General features: G+C 41.8%; 1 protein-coding gene across 2 annotated transcripts in view; it reads left to right on the top strand.

The window, feature by feature from the left end:
* Positions 1–19,231, top strand: part of NKIRAS1 (NFKB inhibitor interacting Ras like 1) — a 39,981-nt gene that overhangs the window by 15,461 nt on the left and 5,289 nt on the right. Inside the window, exons 3-4 of one of the 2 annotated variants that reach the window (XM_049628876.1) lie at positions 12,477–12,539; positions 14,717–14,958. In XM_049628876.1, coding sequence (XP_049484833.1) covers positions 12,477–12,539; positions 14,717–14,958 — 305 coding nt within the window. The remainder of the gene's footprint in view (positions 1–12,476; positions 12,540–14,716; positions 14,959–19,231) is intronic. The other variant, XM_049628878.1, reaches the window with a different exon arrangement.

Genomic DNA, 19,231 nt, shown 5'->3' with positions numbered 1-19,231 from the left:
GAAGATCTTGCTAAGGTAACTAATGAAGGTGGCTACACTAAACAATAGATTTTCAGGGGCACCTAGGTGGCTCAGTCGGTTGAGCGTCTGACTTCGGCTCAGGTCATGATCTCACGGTTTGTGAGTCTGAGCCCCGTGTCGGGCTCTGTGCTGACAGCTCAGAGCCTGGAGCCTGCTTCGGATTCTGTGTCTCCCTCTCTCTCTGCCCCTCCCCCACTCATGCTCTGTCTCTCTCTCTCTCTGTCAAAAATAAATAAACATGAAAAAATTAAAAAAAAAAATAAGCAATAGATTTTCAGTGTAGATGAAACAGCCCTATGTTGGGAGAAGATGCCGTCTAGGAGTTTCATAGTTAGAAGAAGTCAATGCCTGACATCAAAGTTTTCAAAGGACAGGTTGACTCTCATTAGGGACTAATGTGGCTGGGGCCTTTATGTTGAAGCCAATGTTCATTGACCATTCTGAAAATCCTAGGGCCCTTAAGAATTAGGCTAAATCTACTCTGCTTGTAATCTATAAATGGAAAAACAAAGCCTAGATGAGAGCATATCTGTTTACAACATGGTTTACTGAATAATTTAAGTTCACTGTTGAGACCTACTCAGAAAATAAAGACTCCTTTTAAAATATTATTCATTGACTATTCATTGACCAGTCACCCAAGAGATCTGATGGAAATGTACAATAAGATTAATGCTTTTATACCTGCTAATACAATATTCATCCTGTAGCCCATGGATCAAGGAGTCATTTTGACTTTTAAGTCTTACTATTTAAGAAATATATTTATTTTGTAAGGTTATAGCTACCATAGGTCATGATTCCTCTGATGGATCTGGGCAGAGTATAGGTTGAAACTTTCTGGAAAGGATTTACCATTCTAAATGCCATTAAGAACATTTATGATTCATGGGAAGAGGTCAAAATACCAACTTTAACAGGAGTTTGGAAGAAGTTGATTCCAACCCTCAAGAATGCCTTTGAGGGGTTTGAGACTTCAGTGGGAGAAGTAACTCTGGATGTGATAGAGCAAGAGAACTAGAATTAGAAGTGGAACCTGAAGATGGGGCTGAATTGTTGCAATCTCATGGTAAAACTTTACTGATGAGAATTTGCTTCTTCTGAATGAGCAAAGAAAGTGGTTTCTTGAGATAGAATCTACTTCTGTGAATGTGCTGTGAAGATTGTTGAAATAACAACAAAGGATTTAAGAGTATCACATAAACTGAGCTGATAGAAGCAGCAGCAAGGGGGCACCTGGCTGGCTCATTTGGAAGAGTGTGTGACTTTTGATCTGAGCATTGTGGGTTTAGCCCCACATTGGGTGTAGAGATTACTAAACAAACAAAAACAGGGGCGCCTGGGTAGCTCAGTCGGTTGTGTGTCCCACTTCGGCTCAGGTCATGATCTCACAGCTCGTGAGTTCGAGTCCTGTGTCAGGCTCCATGCGGACAGCTTGGAGCCTGCTTTGGATTCTGTATCTCCCTCTCTCTCTGTCCCTCCCCGGCTCATGTACTATCTGTCTGTCTGTCTGTCTGTCTCTCTTCCCTTCAGAAATAAATGTTAAAATTTTAAAAACAAAACACAGCTTAAAAACAAGGTTTGAGGGGAATGAATCCAATTTGTGTGTGTGTGTGTGTCTGTCTCTTTTTTTTTTTTTAAGATTTTATTTTTATGTAATCTCTGTACCCAACACGGGGCTCGAACCTACAATCCTGCGATCAAGAGTCGCATGCTCTACCAACTGGGCCAGCCAGGTGCCCCAGACTGACTCCAATTTTTGTAAGAAGTTCTGCTGTGGGTAAAATGCTATCAAACAGCATCGCATGCTACAGAAAAACTCTTTGTGAAAGGAAGAGCCATTTGATGTGGTATACTTCATTGTTGTCTTATTTCAAGAAATTGTCACAGCCACCCCAGCCTTTAGCACACTGATCAGTCAGCAGCCATAAACATTGAGGCAAAACACTCCACCAGCAAAAAGATTACAGCTCCCTGAGCTGTAATGGTGATGGTTAGCATTTTTTGGCAAGAAAGTATTTTTTAAAGTGTAAACTTTTTTTAGACATAATGCTATTGCACACTTAATTGACCATTGTACAGTTCTCTGAAAGGGAGAGAACTGTATATGCACAATGATCTCCAAAGGCCAAAGGAGACAGAAGACTGAAGCAAAAGGCCAACAAGTTCAGCTTGACAAGAAATTGTTTACTAAAGGGACTAGCAGACAGAAATGTGTCTTCGGTAGCTACAAGTAGGTCTCTGCAACCCCACCTCCCATAAGACCTGCTTTTACAGCCCTAGCGGCCGAGGAGTATAGGCTGGGAGACCACCTGGGAAGAAATGTTTGAGAATCGTAGTAGTATCTCCAGAGTAGATCAAGGATGTTATGCCCCAAGGATATGGTTAAATAGAAAAAGTGTGCGTGGGGGGTGGGGAGGACTGTGCTTAAGAAGGCTTCAGATCACAGAGCGGTCATCATGGCAGATTTGTCCAAGATGGTGTTAATTTGGTTCACACCTTGCGCCTCTCCAGTCTGGCTCTTATAATCTCCCATGCCCACCTCTTTTGCAGTATTCCCTGAGCCATCAGAGAGGGGCTTTTGGCAGTAGGTTTCTTTACCAGACTGTGTTCAAGTTGAAGACCTAAACCACAGCAGCAAACAGCAACAGAAGAGACCTATGAAAGGGGAGCAAACCACATATATAGCATGAATCCCATTGTAAACCGTCCATGTATGTCCATGTCCATTGTAGAAAAGGGTTTCCTTCACCAGGACAAGAGAAGCAGCAGGATAAGGATAAAAGAATAAATGTTTAGTAGGTACTTGTCTGGGGAGATCCTCTCCCTCTATTGAGAAGATTCTAGTACCTTTGCCCTCTGTCAGGAGCACAGAGGTGGCCTGAGGTACATGAACAGGAGGGACCTATCAGACATGTTGCCCAAGGGCCAAAGAGTCTATCTGTACATGAAAAATTCAAGGTGCTGCAAACAACCATGTTAGGTAACTAACTAGAGTGCCTTTCGGTAACAGTGCCTGTCTGGAATTTGTTATGTTGACTGTTTTGGCCCCAGCTCCAGTAGGATCAACAGGGACTGCTTCAGCTGTCTGAGACATTTCTCACACTCTAATAAGAAATAGCGTATCCATTCTGGGGAAAGTTGTCATTCTAACTCCGTTCAAGTGTCCCTTTGCCCAGGAGGATGGGCTGAGCAGTCTGGAGCCACAGTTGTCTCTGGGCTGCTGTGAACTCAGCAACCAGCCTCTCAGGCCTCATTTTCTGGATGGCACTAGCCGTAGGCATGCTGGTTTTGGTACCTAACCATGAGTATGGGGTGGTGCTACAGCTAGTCTCTGTCAAATTTAACAAGTGTGTGGCTTCTGGCAAGGCTTGTCCATCCATGCAACTGTGGTATCTGTAAGAGAGTTCTGAGTTGAGCTTTAAGAATGCCATTCGAGGGGTGCCTGGGTGGCTCAGTCACTTAAGCATCTGACCATCTGACTCTCGACTTCGGCCAGGTCTTGATCTAAGGGTTGTGAGTTTAAGCCTTGCGTTAGGCTCTGTGCCAGGCATGGAGCCTACTTAAAAAAAAAGCCATTCTTCTTTCAGTTAGCCTGGTGGTATGTGGATTGTAGGGTAAATGAAACCACCAATGTATATGTATTTTTTTAACCTAATTTATTTATTTATTTATTTTTAAATATGAAATTTATTGTCAAATTGGTTTGCATACAACACCCAGTGCTCATTCCAACAGGTGCCCTCCTCAATGCCCATCACCCACCCTCCCCTCCCTCCCACCCCCCATCAACTCTCAGTATCAGATTTTAAGAGTCTCTTATGGTTTGCCTCCCTCCCACTCTTTCTCCCCACCCCTTTCCCCTCACCCATGGTCTTCTGTTAAGTTTCTCATGATCCACATAAGAGTGAAAACATAAGGTGTCTGTCTTTCTCTGTATGACTTATTTCACTTAGCATCACACTCTCCAGTTCCATCCACGTTGCTATAAGAGGCCATATTTCATTCTTTCTCATCGCCAAGTAGTATTCCATTGTGTATATAAACCACAACTTCTTTATCCATTCGTCAGTTGATGGACATTTAGGCTCTTTCCATAAGTTGGCTATTGTTGAAAGTGCTGCTATAAACATTGGGGTACATGTGCCCCTATGCATCAGCACTCCTGTATCCCTTGGGTAAATTTGTAGTAGTGCTATTGCTGGGTCAAAGGGTAGGTGTATTTTTAATTTTTTGAGGAACCTCCACACTGTTTTCCAGAGCGGCTGCACCAGTATTCCCACCAACAGTGCAAGAGGGTTCTTGTTTCTCCACATCCTCTCCAGCATCTATAGTCTCCTGATTTGTTCATTTTAGCCACTCTGACTGGCATGAAGTGGTATCTCATTGTGGTTTTGATTTGAATTTCCCTGATGAGGAGCGATGTTGAGCATCTTTTCAATGTATATTTTCATAAGCCCAGTTCTACATATCATGTCCAGTGAAATGTGTTCCCCTATCACAATCTATCCTTCGAGGATATCTGTACATGACACTGAGTTCTAGGGCATTGATGGTGGCATTAAAAAAATGTTTATTTTTTATTTTTGAGAGAGAGTGTGAGCGTGGGAGGGGCAGAGAGAGGGAGGGATCCCAAGTGGGCTCTCTGCTGACAGCAGTGAGCCTAATGTGGGGGCTCCAACTCACAGTGAGATCATGACCTGAGCTGAGTTCAGACACTCAACCGACTGAGCCACCCAGGCACCCCTGATGGTGGCATTTTGATTGGCCCTTTTATAGGGAAGGGCTTACCTGAGTCCAGTGGCTGTATCCACACAAGTTAGAGTGTTATTTTTCCCTTGATTCATGGGTAGACGGCTAATATAACCAATTTGGCAGTCTAAAACCACTTGGATCACATGATGTATGTGTCCTGTGTGTGGAACTGTCCTAGGTCTCATGGGAGCAGATCAGTCAGTTACTGATGGCTGCTAGTATGTCAATATAGCAAAGGGGCATGCCAGCTCCTTTTGCTAGGTTCCAACCCACCTTAGCACTGCAATGCCCAGTGTATTTATAAATACATAGGGCCAATTCTGAACTTTGTATGGAGGTAAGGCCCCTGGTTTTTGCTGAGGTGTCTGCCTCAGTATTCCTAGTGGGTGAGACAGGCCTATGTGCTGAGACATGGAAAATAGTTTGGGAGGCAGCAGTGTCCTATATTCCACATATCCTTCCATAACCCCCCCCCATAATGGTTTCAATAAAATTTTCCATTCATCCCGAGCTCATTGGGCCTTTATAGACAGCCCGGCTATCCATGCAGAGGGTAAGGGGTCAAGATTCATGCATACATGCCATCCAGGCAGCTGTCAGTTCAGCCCATTGGCTGCCTTTATTATCTCCAGTCTCAAACAAGATAGTATCAGTCGGGTTGGATTGCTACCGTAGCTCAGTGACTAGGATTCCTTGTAGGGGAGCCACCCATACACCAAACAGCTTCAGGAATAAGTTTTGTGCTTTCCTTTACTTGTCTGGCGGTCTCTCTGTAGGAGGCTCTTGGGGGATCATTAAAGGTTTCATATTCTACTGGCTCCATGATACCATGTAATTCAGCTCCTAGGGGACTAGTGGGGTGGACACTCTGTTGTTGTAGGTAAGCATGCCATTTTTGCAATGTAGGGGCTTGTGTTATGGCAGTTTCATTCTTGTAAATGTACCATCTAGCCTCCCTTTATAGGCAACCCAGTTGGACAGTTACTGGAAGAGTGGCAATTAAGGGCTCCACTTGCTGAAGGGCCTTATAGACCCCCCCCCCATACTTGTTCAATAGGAAAATATTGTATCTTTATTCCCTTGCAGAGTTGTGACCCAAAGTTCAACGGTTAACTTCCCATGCTGCCAAAATGCCCAACTCATCCCATTTAGTGGTCACGTTTAGGGTCATGGAAATACTAGTAAAGTAATTTCTTGTGGCCTGTGCTTGAACAACTAAGAGCTTGGTCAAAGCCAGCTTGATGTTCTACCCGATGCCAGTGGGCTTCCTTTTTTACCAGATGGTATAGAGAGTGCAGGCATTTTGCTAAATTGGGCTAGAGGCCCTCCAGTACCCCACTGGGAACACTTGCAGTTGCTTAATGTCTTAGAGATGGGAAATTATTGAATCTTGTCAGTCACAGAGCCCAGTATAAGAAGCCTTAACCTGACCAAGTAACCTGCCAGAACTTTACTGCTGGTCCAGGGCCTTGTACTTTTTCTGTGGATTGATGGCACATCCTTGCTTGTTCACATGAGTGTAGAGATTGTTCAGGTAAGACTAACAGAAGTTTTCAGGAGTTAGAGTGACATCATTCATACAATGAAACCTTTTAACTGTGAATCGTGGTCGATATAAAGACAAAATATGAGCAGTCTTACCATGACAGATAGTGGGGTTGTGCAAATATCCTTGTGGCAATACCCAGAATGCCCATCGTCAACCGTCCCATGTGACTCGGGATGTGAAGGAATACTAAAAGTGTTGGCTAGGGCGCCTGACTGCTGCATTTGGTTAAGTATCTGCCTCTTGATCTCGGCTCAGGTCATGATCTCGTGGTTTGTGAGTTGGATGGAGCCCTACATCGGGCTCTGCACTGATGTGTGGAGCCTGCTTAGGATTCTGTCTCTCCTTCTCTCTGCCTCTCCCCCACTTGTGTGATCTCTCTCTCTCTCTCTCTCTCTCTCTCTCTCTCTCTTTCTGTCTAAAAAATAAATAGGGGTGCCTGAGTGGCTCAGTCTGATTAAGCATCTGACTTTGGCTTAGGTCATGATCTCACAGTTCATGGGTTCAAGCCCCTTGTCGGGCTCTGTGCTGACAGCTCAGAGCCTAGAGCCTGCTTAGGATTCTGTGTCTCCCTCTCTCTGTCTGCCCCTCCCCCACTTGTGCTGTCTGTCTGTCTGTCTCTCAAATATAACATTTAAAAGTAAACAACCAAAAAAAGTATTCGCTGAATCCAAAGCCATATGGTAAGAGCCTACACCATATACCATTCAGCGATTTGGGTAATATTAGGGATAGCACCATGTATTTAGTTCTTTATAATCAGTGGTCATTCTCTAGGTGCCATCTGGTTTCTTCACAAGCCATACAGCCCTATAATAGGGATTTCGTGCTGGCTTGATTATTTAGTGGTAGGTATATCCTCAAATCCTCCTAACAACCAGTATTGCTTTACATTGACAACTTGGGGAGGGGGTAACACAGGATCCCAATTTGAATTTCCCTTTAAGACAGTTTCAATTACCCTAATTCGAAAGTGAAATTCTCCTATGGAGTTTTGTAGTGTTTTTTCCCAGGAGAATATCTATGCCGAATCTGGCCTCCAGTATTGATTGCAAAATTGAAAACCTCATATGGAGCAGTTGTGCTTATATTCTCAAGCGCACTCTTGTGCCCATCACCCTTACGCGTTTCCTTCTATAATTATCAGTGACTGCCTAGGTCCCTGAGTGACATTCTGGATTGCCACAAATTAGGGTGCATTCTGCTCTGATATCCACTGAGGCCATGGCTTTTTGCTTATTTTTTGGTGTCCACGAAGTTGTGAACTATACTTGGGGCCTCTGGTTGCCCCCTAGGCTCTCACATGGAAGCAATCTTGGTCCCAACCCTGGTCTCTCAGGCAGGGGTGTTCCCAGCCCCTGTAAGAAGTCACCTGTGGCCGGACACCTGGGTGGCTCAGTAATTTGACCATCCGACTCTTGATTTTGGCCCACGTCATGATCTCACACTTTGTGAGTTTGAGCCTTGCATCAGGCTCCACACTGACAGTGTGGAGCTTGCTTGGGATTCTCTCTTTGTGCCCCTCTCCTGGGAGTGAGTGCATGGGTATGCTCTCTTTCTCAAAATAAGTAAATAAATAAACTTAAATTTAAAAAAGTCACCTACGGCTTAGTTTTTTTTTTTTTTTTTTTTCTTCCAGAGGTGGCATGGAGGGCAGTGGCCTAAATTGCTCAGCAGGAGTAAATTTCTTCCATAAAGCCACTAGAACGTCATTTGGTTGGCGGTCTTTTCTCGGTTTATGCCCACTGCCTGTAGGTCATGCCACGTTTGCTTTTGGGTTACCCTAATGGTGCCTTTGTTTTAGATTAACCTTATTTTTTTTTTCATTTATTTTTTTAATGTTTATTTGTTTTAGAGAGAGAGAGAGAGAGAGGGAGAGACAGTGTGAGCAGGGGAGGGGCAGAGAGAGAGAGGGAGACACAGAATCTGAAGCAGGCTCCAAGCTGTCAGCAGAGCCTGACGGGGAACTCGAACTCGCAAATTGTGAGATCATGACCTGAGCTGAAGTCGGATGCTTAGCCAACTGAGCCACCCAGGCGCCCCTACCTTCTTATTTCTGATAAGGTTAATTGCATATATTATTTAGAATTTTTAACCCTCAGAAACCTTAATTTCTAATAAAAACTTAAGAAGTAAGCAATTGTGAGCTGTTATACCAGCATTCTTTAAATTTATGATATAAATTTAAATTTATGATTTCATAATTTCTGGAAGCTTGTGCCTTTTAAGCTTTTCAATATAGCATTAACACATCTTTTAGTTCCTCTGGAATAAGCCAGAAGTAGATAAACCTGTGTTTAGTAATGTTTCATTATTTTATTAGCAAATGATCTAGATATTTGATGAAATTAACTTAATTCATCACTTAGCAAAACTTTAAGGTTTCAAGGTACCAAGTGGATTTGGGAAACTAATTAAAAAGTTTACCTAAAACTTTTTTTTTCTTAAGTTTATTCATTTATTTTGAGAGAGCGAGCAAGCGGGGGAGGGTCAGAGAGTGAGAGACAAAAATCCCAAGCAGGCTCCCTGTTGTCAGTGGAGACCCCAACACAGGGCTCAAACCCACGAACTGTGAGATCATGAGAGCCGAGATCAAAAGTTGGATACTTAACCAACTGAACCACCTAGGCACCCCTACCTAAAATTTTTTTTATCTACTCAGTCTGTCTGTTCTTACCAATTATGTCTAGATTACCTGTGAAAATTTCATGAGACATCAGACAAAATCAACCATCATTCTAAGTCCTTTTTGCTGACAAACTACAGTAGATAAACATGAACTTAACTAGTAAATTTGATTATTTAAATTTTTTGATTTTGAAAACTCTAAGGATATGCCTGTTGTAATTAAGCCAACTAACTTAAAACTTTTTTTTTTAAACAAATTTTAGCAATACTCTCCAGAGGTGGAAAATAGCACATAACACATACATACAGATGACTTTATAGCTTCTGTTTTAAAATGACTGTCATGAAATAGGTACAAAACTCACTCATAAATCTAGGAGCTAAATTTATTTTTTGGTAGATAGAATAAGGTAAGGTAACCTGTCTAGATGGCTTAAACTTTTTCCACTTATATTTGGAGAAGACACTTAAGATTTGTATGTCTATTTATTTGTTCATTCAGCTTCATGGGCTGAGCATGAAGCCCAATTTGGGGCTTGAACTCAGAAATCTGAAATCAAGACCCTGAGATCAAGACCTGAGCAGAGATCAAGAGTTGGACACTTAACCGACTGAGCCACCCAGGTGCCACAAGATTTGTATGTCCTTTTAACAACGAGAAAACCAAATTCTAATTTTGCACCAGCTTTTGATATTAAAGTAAATTCATTTTAGTCTTAGCCAGCTTGACCACACAATTCCTTGTCAAATATTCTTTTCCACAAACCTTCTACAACTTTCTACATTATGATTCTGTCATTTTTTTCTCTTGAGACCATTAGATGCTTTTTAGGACAAAATTACTTTTTTATTCTCCAACAAAAAAGCGTCTCCATTTCTCATACCTTCTACTGAAAACACATCCTACGTTACTGGCATACAAAAATGTTTCCCATGAGTTCCATGGTTTAGCATCCCAGTCTGGCTTCAAATGATGGCTATAATCTTAGGTCACTGCATTTTATGCCCCATAAGACACACAAAGTGATAACAGTGAAGCCTTGATTTGTGTATCCTGGGTTTAGATATTATCTGCCAAGTTAGAAGCCAAAAGGGATGTGGATAGTCTCCTTTCCTTTTCCAATTGTAATTCTTTTTCCAACTGCCTTATTTCCTTTCTGCCACTAGCTAGGCATTGTTGGCCACCCCGAAGGACCCAGAGGAGTGGCCAACCCACCACAGCCACTGCTTGGTGGCCTTCCTTACCTCAGTGGGTCATGTGACTTTCTAATAGCTCTAATCCATTTGGCATTTTCAGGGTGTCCCTGTATTCCTGCAACAGTCCACAGGCATCAAGCAAACCAATTATGCCTTCCCACGTCGATGTGGTTGCCCACCCCAGGGTTTCCCCCAACAAAAACTTCATTCCTTGCCCATTTTTCGGTCTCTGGGCTGCTCCTGGCTGGCTTGCCAATTGTTCTATGAAAGGGAAGTATATGCAAAATGATCTCCAAAGGCTAGCGGAGCCATAAGACCGAAGAAAAAGGCCAACAAGTCCAGCTTGACAAAAAATGGTTTATTAAAGGGACTTCTGAAGAGTAGTCCCTCTTCGGTGGCTCTAAGACAAATAGATTTCTTCATCTCCACCTTCCATAAGACCTGCTTTTATAGTCCTAAAGGCTGAGGAGTACAGGCTGGGAGACCACCTGGGAAGAAATGTTTTGAGAATCATGTCTCCAGAGCAGATCAGGTTGTTATGACCCAGGGGTGTACTTAGGTGTGAAGCGTGTGGCTCAGCAAAAAGAATGAGGTAGGGAGACTGCTCTAGAAGGCTTCAGATCGCAGAATGGTCGTGATAGATTTGTCCAAGATGGCATTAGTCTGGTTCACACAATAATGTAACATAACTTTTATATGCCCTGGGGAATCCAAAAAATTAATGAGACTGACTTTATTGTGATACTCACTTTATTTTTTTCCCTTCAAATTTTTTTAATGTTTATTTATTTTTGAGACAGCGCTAGCAGCGGAGGGGCAGAGAGAGAGGGAGACATATAATCTGAAACAGTCTCCAGGCCCTGAGCTGTCAGCACAGAGCCTGATGTGGGGCTCGAACCCATGAACCGCGAGATCATGACCTGAGCCGAAGTCGGACGTGTAACTGACTGAGCCACCCACGTGCCCTTCCCTTCAAATTTTTATTTTAAGTTGATTTATTTATTTTGAGAGAGAGTTGGGGAGGGGCAGAGAGAGAGAGACTGAGAATCCCAAGCAGGCTTCATGGTGTCATCACAGAGCCTGATGCAGGGCAGAACTCCTGAAACTGACATAATTGACCTAAGCTGAAACCAAGACTGAGCTTAACCAACTGAGCCACCCAGGCACCACTGTGATACCAACTTTATTTATTGGTCTGGAATGGAACCAGCAATATTTCCAGGATATGTCTGTAATGTATGTATGTTTTATTGGGATAGGATGTTATCTACATGATTTTATTTATGGATATAGTTCATATTTAAATATGAAGATAGTTCCTGGGACCCTACCATACCTACCCTATAAGCTTTTCTACTATTCATTAACATACAAAGTATTATCTTCCCTTAGTTCCCTTATCAACAAATGATTCTTGAATACTCACTGTGTACACAGAATGGTTCGTTTCTCTCAAGGATGTCCTAGGCTACTGGAAGAGACAAAACTTGCACAAATGGAGTGAAGGAAATTGCATTTTAAAAGGATCACTCAGGCCAGGGGTACTGGCTCATTCAGTAGAGCATTGGACTCTTGATTTCAGGGTTGGGAGTTCAAGGTTCATGTTGGGTGTGAAGCCTACTTAAAAATAAATAAATGATTAGGGCACCTGGATGGCCCAGTACATTGAGCATCCGACTTCAGCTCAGGTCATGATCTCATGGTTCATGAGTTCGAGCCTGCATTGGGCTCGTTGCTGTCAGCCTGTCAGTGCAGAGTCCGCTTCAGATCCTCTGTCCCCCTCTCTCTGCCCTTCCCCCACTTATGCATGTGTGCTCTTGCTCTCTCCCTCTCTCTCTCTCAAAAAATAAAACATTTAAAAAAATGAATGAATGAATGGATCACTCAGGCCAGAAGAGAACAGAAAGTAGGACATCAGTTATGAAATGAGTTCATTCATTCATTCAGCAAACATTTACTAAGGGCTTTCTATAAGTCAATTTTGTTCGTCCTCAGAGCTATAAAGACAGATTAGCCCCAGTCCTGGCTTTCAAAGAGTTTACACTCTCTGAGCTTTTGAGGAGACAGATAAGGAAAGATTTAAGTATAAAGTCACAAGGCCCAGCAGAAACAGAAAGTTGGGAAGGGGATAATCAGGAAAAGATCCACAGATTAGACATTTCAATGAAGTCTAGGAAGGATACAAGGTCTTTTACCAGGTGTTTATAGAGCTTAGTAGTTCAGATAAAGATAAACGAATGGGAATGAAGGAGGCAACCGATTAAGCAGGTGTTTAGGCAGAGAGTGGCTAATTTTTTTTTAATAACTTTCACCCACTTTCCTTGGTCAGTGAGAACTCTGAAGACTGCCCAGGTGGATGGGATCAAGGGAAGAAAGCAAGGAGGAGGAACAGGTATGGGGAGGAAAGATAAGTTTTGTTAGTTTGAAGTACTTGCATAACATTGACATATAAATGCCCACTCCGTATTTGGGAACTAAAGCCTGGTGCTCAGGCCTAGACTGGACATGTCAATTTTTGAGTCCCTTAAACAGACCCTGGAAATACTGGAAGTTTTACAGAAAAAAGGCAGCACAGTTACTACCCCAGGTCCAGTCTTTGGCTCTGATCTGGAAGAAAATGGAGCTACTTAGTTGTTCAAGCTATTTTTAAAATCAGCATTTAGGGGCACCTGGGTGGCTCAGTCGGTTAAGCAACTGACTTTTGCTTAGGTCATGATCTTGCAGTTCGTGAGTTTGAGCCCCGAGTCAGGCTCCGTGCTAATGGCTCAGAGCCTGGAGCCTGCTTCGGATTCTGTGTCTCCCTCTCTCTCTCTGTCCCTGCTCATGCTTTGTCTCTCTTGCTCTCAAAAATAAACATTAAAAAAATTTTTTTTTAAATAAATAAAATCATCATTTAAATTCTCCAATTTTGGTACTAAGTTCTTTGGTAACAGTTACTTTATTTTTTTATTTTTGAGACAGAGAGAGACAGCATGAATGGGGGAGGGTCAGAGAGAGGGAGACACAGAATCTGAAACAGGCTCCAGGCTCCGAGCTGTCAGCACAGAGCCCGACGCGGGGTTCCAACTCACAAACTGCGAGATTGTGACCTGAGCCGAAGTCGGCCACTTAACCGACTGAGCCACCCAGGCGCCCCAACAGTTAGTTTTTAAAAATATGTAATTGTGGGGGCACCTGGGTGTTTCAGTTGGTTAAGCATCCGACTTTGGCTCAGGTCATAATCTCGAGGTTTGTGGGTTCGATCCCTGCGTCAGGCTCTGTGCTGACAGCTTGGAGCCTGGAGCCTGCTTCAGATTCTATGTCTCCTCTTTCTCTGCCCCTCCCTTGTTCGTGCTCTGTCTCTCTCTCAAAAATAAATAAACATTAAAAAGAAAAAAGTACATAATTGTGGGGCACCTGGGTGGTTCAGTCTGTTGAGCATCCAACTCTTGATTTTGGCTCAGGTCATGATCCCAGGGTTGTGGAATTGAGCTCCATATCAGGCTCCATACTGAGTGTGGAGTCTGCTTGGGATATTCTCTCTCTCTCTCTCCCCCCCCCCCCCCCCCCCCCGCCACATTCTCTTTCTCTAAAATAAATAAAAGTTAAAAATAAATATATGGGAATGCTAGCTGGTGCAGCCACTCTGGAAAACAGTATGGAGTTTCCTCAAAAAACTAAAAATAGAACTACCCTACGACCCAGCAATTGCACTACCAGGTATTTATCCAAGGGATACAGGTGTGCTGTTTCAAAGGGACACATACACCCCCATGTTTATAGCAGCACTATCAGCAATAGCCAAAGTATGGAAAGAGCCCATATGTCCGTCGACAGATGAATGGATAAAGAAGGTGTGGTATATATATACATGGAGTATTACTCGGCAATCAAAAAGAATGAAATGTTGCCATTTGCAACTACATGGATGGAACTGGAGGGTATTATGCTAAGTGAAATTGGAGAAAGACAAAAGGCATATGACTTGACTGATATGAGGACTTTAAGATATAAAACAGATGGACATAAGGGAAGGGAAACAAAAATAATATAAAAACAGGGAGGGGAACAAAACAGAAGAGACTCATAAATAGGAGAACAAATGGTTACTGGAGGGGGTGTAGGAGGGGGGATGGGCTAAATGGGTAAGGGACACTAAGGAATCTACTCCTGAAATCATTGTCACACTATATGCTAATTTGGATGTAAATTAAAAAAATAATAATTAAAAAAATAAATTTAAATTTAAAAAATTAAAATATAGAATAATGTCATTGCCAAATTTTTATTTCTACTTATATTTCTATACAGAAGAAATATTTTTTAATATCTCTTTGTCCATTCAGTATAACAACTACCTTTTACTTTTAAAGAAGTTAGTAAATGGAAATATGATTCTTACATATAGTAAATAGGGAAACTTCTAGAAAGCCAACTAATAAAAGTATAAGAAAATACCCAACAATTGGTACTGAGTTCTCCAAAAAGAATCATTTTTTCTTTATTGAGGTATATTGGACTTAATGTCTTGTTAATTTCAGGTGTACAGTGTAATGGTTCAATAAAAGAGTGATTTCTTTTTAATCCTAGGAATGGAAGATTGTGAAACGATGGAAGATGTATATATGGCTTCAGTGGAAACGGATCGGGGAGTAAAGGAACAGTTACATCTTTATGATACCAGAGGCTTACAGGAAGGTGTGGAGCTCCCAAAGCATTATTTTTCATTTGCTGATGGCTTTGTTCTTGTGTACAGTGTGAATAACCTTGAATCCTTTCAAAGAGTGGAGCTTCTGAAGAAAGAAATTGATAAGTTTAAAGACAAAAAAGAGGTAAGTAGTTTTGTTAAAAATGTTAACTATGAATTGCAATACTATTTAAATTGTAGCTGGGACATTTGGGCAGTTAAAATATTTTAATAGTATAAAACTGTATTCATAGTATCTGTAATTGTCATAATATTTTTTCTTGGCCCAGAAACTGTGGGATTAAATGAGTTCATTCCGGACCTGCATTTGACTTTCTGCTTTTGCATGTTACTGTGTGCAGGCTGAATTTTAGTGACACTATATCTCAAGTACTACATAGTTCAGTTCATATTGTTTGGAATCACTGTTTCCTAGGGCTCTCTTTGTCTCATTGGCTAAATAGGATTCTTGTTTTCTGCCTTACAAAAAGAAAAAAAAACACTAAAAAAAAAAACAAAAAAAAAAAAAGGAAGAAGAAAGAAATGGAAAAAAAAGATTGGATTCTACTCATTTACCGTTTAGAGTAAGATCCTTACCAAGGTCTGGCTTATGTGTATCCTTTGCATCTTTATCATTTTGTTCCTGTTACTGCACTCCGGGGACACTGGTCTACTTTTTGTTTTTTTCCACATGATGATTTTGTTACTCTGTTAAGTCCTTGTTAATCAGTTGCTGGTTCCCCTCCCTGGAACTCTTATCTGCAGGTAGATTTTTCTCCATATCTTCACTTAGCTGACTCCTTATCATCTAAGGAACCATGTAATGTTAGCAGCACTGGCTAGATGTTCTTAACCTAGAAATTTTAAGAAATAATAGAGATCCAGGGCATCTGGGTGGCTTAGTTAGCTGAGCATCCAACTTCAGCTCAGGTCATGATCGTGGTCCGTGAGTTCGAGCCCCATGTCAAGCTCTGTGCTGACAACTCAGAGCCTAGAGCCTCCTTCAGATTCTGTGTCTCCCTCTCTGTCTCTCTGCCTCTCCCCCGTTTGTGCTCTCTCTCTCTCAAAAATAAATACACATTAAAAAAAAATTGAAAACAAAAAAAACCCAAAATTATAGAGATCCCTTACATAGTTCCCCTAATGCTAACGTTGTATAAAACTAGTTAGCATTTATTTATTTATTTATTTAATTTTAATTTCATTTATTTATTTTTTAAAATTTACATCCAAATTAGTTAGCATATAGTGCAACAGTGATTTCAGGAGTAGATTTCTTAGTGCCCCTTACCCATTTAGCCCATCCCCCCTCCCACACCCCCTCCAGTAACCCTCTGTTTGTTCTCCTATTTATGAGTCTCTTCTGTTTTGTTCCCCTCCCTGTTTTTATATTATTTTTGTTTCCCTTCCCTTATGTTCATCTGTTTTGTCTCTTAAAGTCTTCATATGAGTGAAGTCATACGATTTTTGTCTTTCTCTGTTTGCACTTAGCATAATACCCTCCAGTTCCATCCATGTAGTTGCAAATGGCAAGATTTCATTCTTTTTGATTGCTGAGTAATACTCCATTGTATATATATATACCACACCTTTATCCATTCATCTGTCGACGGACATATGGGCTCTTTCCATACTTTGGGTATTGTTGATAGTGCTGCTATAAACATGGGGGTGCATGTGTCCCTTCGAAACAGCACACCTGTATCCCTTGGATAAATACCTGGTAGTGCAATTGCTGGGTCGTAGGGTAGTTCTACTTTTAGTTTTTTGAGGAACCTCCGTACTATTTTCCGAGTGGCTGCACCAGCTTGCATTCCCAAAAACTAGTTACCGTTTATGCAGTCAAGATACAGAACATTTGCATCACTGCAAGGATCCCTCCTGTTATCCTTTTTTGTCACACCCACTTTCTTCCCATCCCCACCCCCTCTTAATCCCTGACTAATCTGTTTTCCGTTTCTATAACCTTGTCATTTTAAGAGTGTTAACATAGATGGAATGATATGTATGTAACTTTTTGGTATCAGCCTTTTTCACTCAGCAATAAGAAGGAATGAACTACTTACTGATACATGCAATAACTTGGACGACCCTCCAAGAGAACTATGCTGAGTGATGTTCCAGGGTGTTTATGTACCAGAGTTTGTTTAACCATTCACTTGTTGAAGGACACCTGGGTTGATATTTTATTGTTTTGAATACTTATTTGCTTTGTGAATAGATCATAATCACTAGGTTCAGTTTTCAAAAGACATAGAGGCATCTAATGAATTCTGTCCTCACACCTGCTTCCCATTTTTCCCAGCTAAACAGATAAATTCTGTTACTTTTTTTCTGTGGTATCCTTCATATTCTCCTCCCTGCCCTCCGAAAGTTGAAAGAGTGGCTCAATGTGCACTCCTATTTGATACTTGAATCTTGGCTCTGCTTCTCAACTTACTGCCTCAGTTTCCTTAACCATAAAATAGGGATAATAATAGTACCTTTCTCAGATGGTTGTTAGGGAGCTTTAAGAAACACATACAGGGGCACCTGCGTGGTACAATCGGTTAAAGATCTGACTCTTGGTTTCAGCTCAGGTCGTGATCTCAGGGTTTTGTGAGTTTGAGCCCCCTGCCTTTTGGCCTCTGCGCTGGCTGACAGTGTGAGCCTGCCTGGGATTCTCTGTCTTCCTCTCTCTCTGCCCCTCCCCCACTGGCACTACCTCTGTCTCAAATAAGTAAATAAACTTAAAAGACATTCATTCAGTGAATGCTTATTGAACAACTACTGTGTGCCTGGCATTGTTTTAGGTAAGGCGCAGGGAATACAATAGGCAGCAAAATAGAGTTCCTGTTCCCATAAACCTTCTGATTTGGGAGTGGGAGAGAGAAAGACAGTGAGTGAATATATATTATGAAGAGTGATGCTGTGTAGAAAAGTAAAGTAGAGCGGGATGCAAGGGTACTATTTTCTTTTTTTTTTTTTTAACGTTTATTTATTTTTGAGACAGAGAGAGACAGAGCATGAACGGGGGAGGGTCAGAGAGAGAGGGAGACACAGAATCTGAAACAGCCTCCAGGCTCTGAGCTGTCAGCACAGAGCCGACGCGGGGCTCGAACTCACGGACCGCGAGATCATGACCTGAGCCGAAGTCGGACGCTTAACCGACTGAGCCACCCAGGCGCCCCAAGGGGTACTATTTTCTGTAAGGTGATCTGGGAAGGCCTCCCTGATAAGGTGACTTTTAGCAGAGATTTGAAGGAAGTGAGAGAGGAAGCCAAGCCCATCTGGAGGAGGAGTGCTCCAGGTGGAGGCACTAGCTGGGGCTAGGGTCTGGAGAAGTTTGCATGTCATGTTCAGGAACAGCTGTGAGGCCAGAGTGGGCTAGGAGGAGTATGGGAGGAGATGAGGGCAACACTTAGCATCACAAGCCATTGGTTTTGAGCAAAGGAAAGACCTATCTCGCTTAGGTTGCATTTATTTATTTTCATGTTTGATTTAAAAAATTAAATAGGTCACGTTTGCTCATGGTTCAGAAATAAAAATGATCTATAAAAAGGGCCATTGTGAGCTCTAGTTTCCCACTTCTGTCCTCAATCATCAAGTTCCTTTATCTCAAGCATTCTCTTCATTCATTCATTCATTCATTCATTCATTCATTGTAAACTCTATGCCCAATGTGTGGCTTGAACTCATGACCCCGAGATCAAGAGTCGCATGCTCCACTGAGTCAGCCAGGCATCCCTCAAGTATGCTTTTTAAATATTTTACCACTTGTTTTGGGGCTTTATTCTAGCATTTCTTTTTTCTTTCTTTTTTTAATGTTTCATTGTTTATTTTTGAGAGAGAGAGAAACAGAGTGTGAGCGGGGGAGGGACAGAGAGAGAGAGGGGGAGACACAAATCTGAAGCAGGCTCCAGGCTCTGAGTTGTCAGCACAGAGCCTCATGCAGGGCTTAAACTCACAGACCACGAGAGGAGACCTGAGCTGAAGTCAGATGCTTAACCCACTGAGCCACCCAGGTGCCCCTCAACGTTTCTTTATGTAAATACAAGTAAATAGGAATATACATATAATTCCCTCCCCGACCTTCTTACACCAAAGATAGCATAATGTTCTGCACCTTGCATTTTTCATGTAATGTATCTTGGAGTCCTTTCCATATCAGTACTCAAGATTCCTTTTTTTTTTTTTTTTTTTTTGAACTGATGGATACTCATTGTGTGATAGATCATACTTATTTAACCAGTTCCAAATTGGTGGACACTTGGGGCTATTTTATAATCATTTGCTATTATGAACTATGGTACAGTGAACAATGTCTCACATTTATTAGTTTGTATGCTTTAGGGTATAGTTGTAAGATCAGCTGAAATGGAGCTCTTGAATCAAAAGATACATTGCTAAATTACTTTCCATATCAATGGTATCAAAAT

This window comes from Panthera uncia, chromosome C2 (genome assembly GCF_023721935.1).
Source record: "Panthera uncia isolate 11264 chromosome C2, Puncia_PCG_1.0, whole genome shotgun sequence".
NCBI lineage: Eukaryota > Metazoa > Chordata > Mammalia > Carnivora > Felidae > Panthera > Panthera uncia.
The sequence above is the reverse complement of the archived record's forward strand: the minus strand, read 5'-3'. Positions and strand labels throughout refer to the sequence as shown.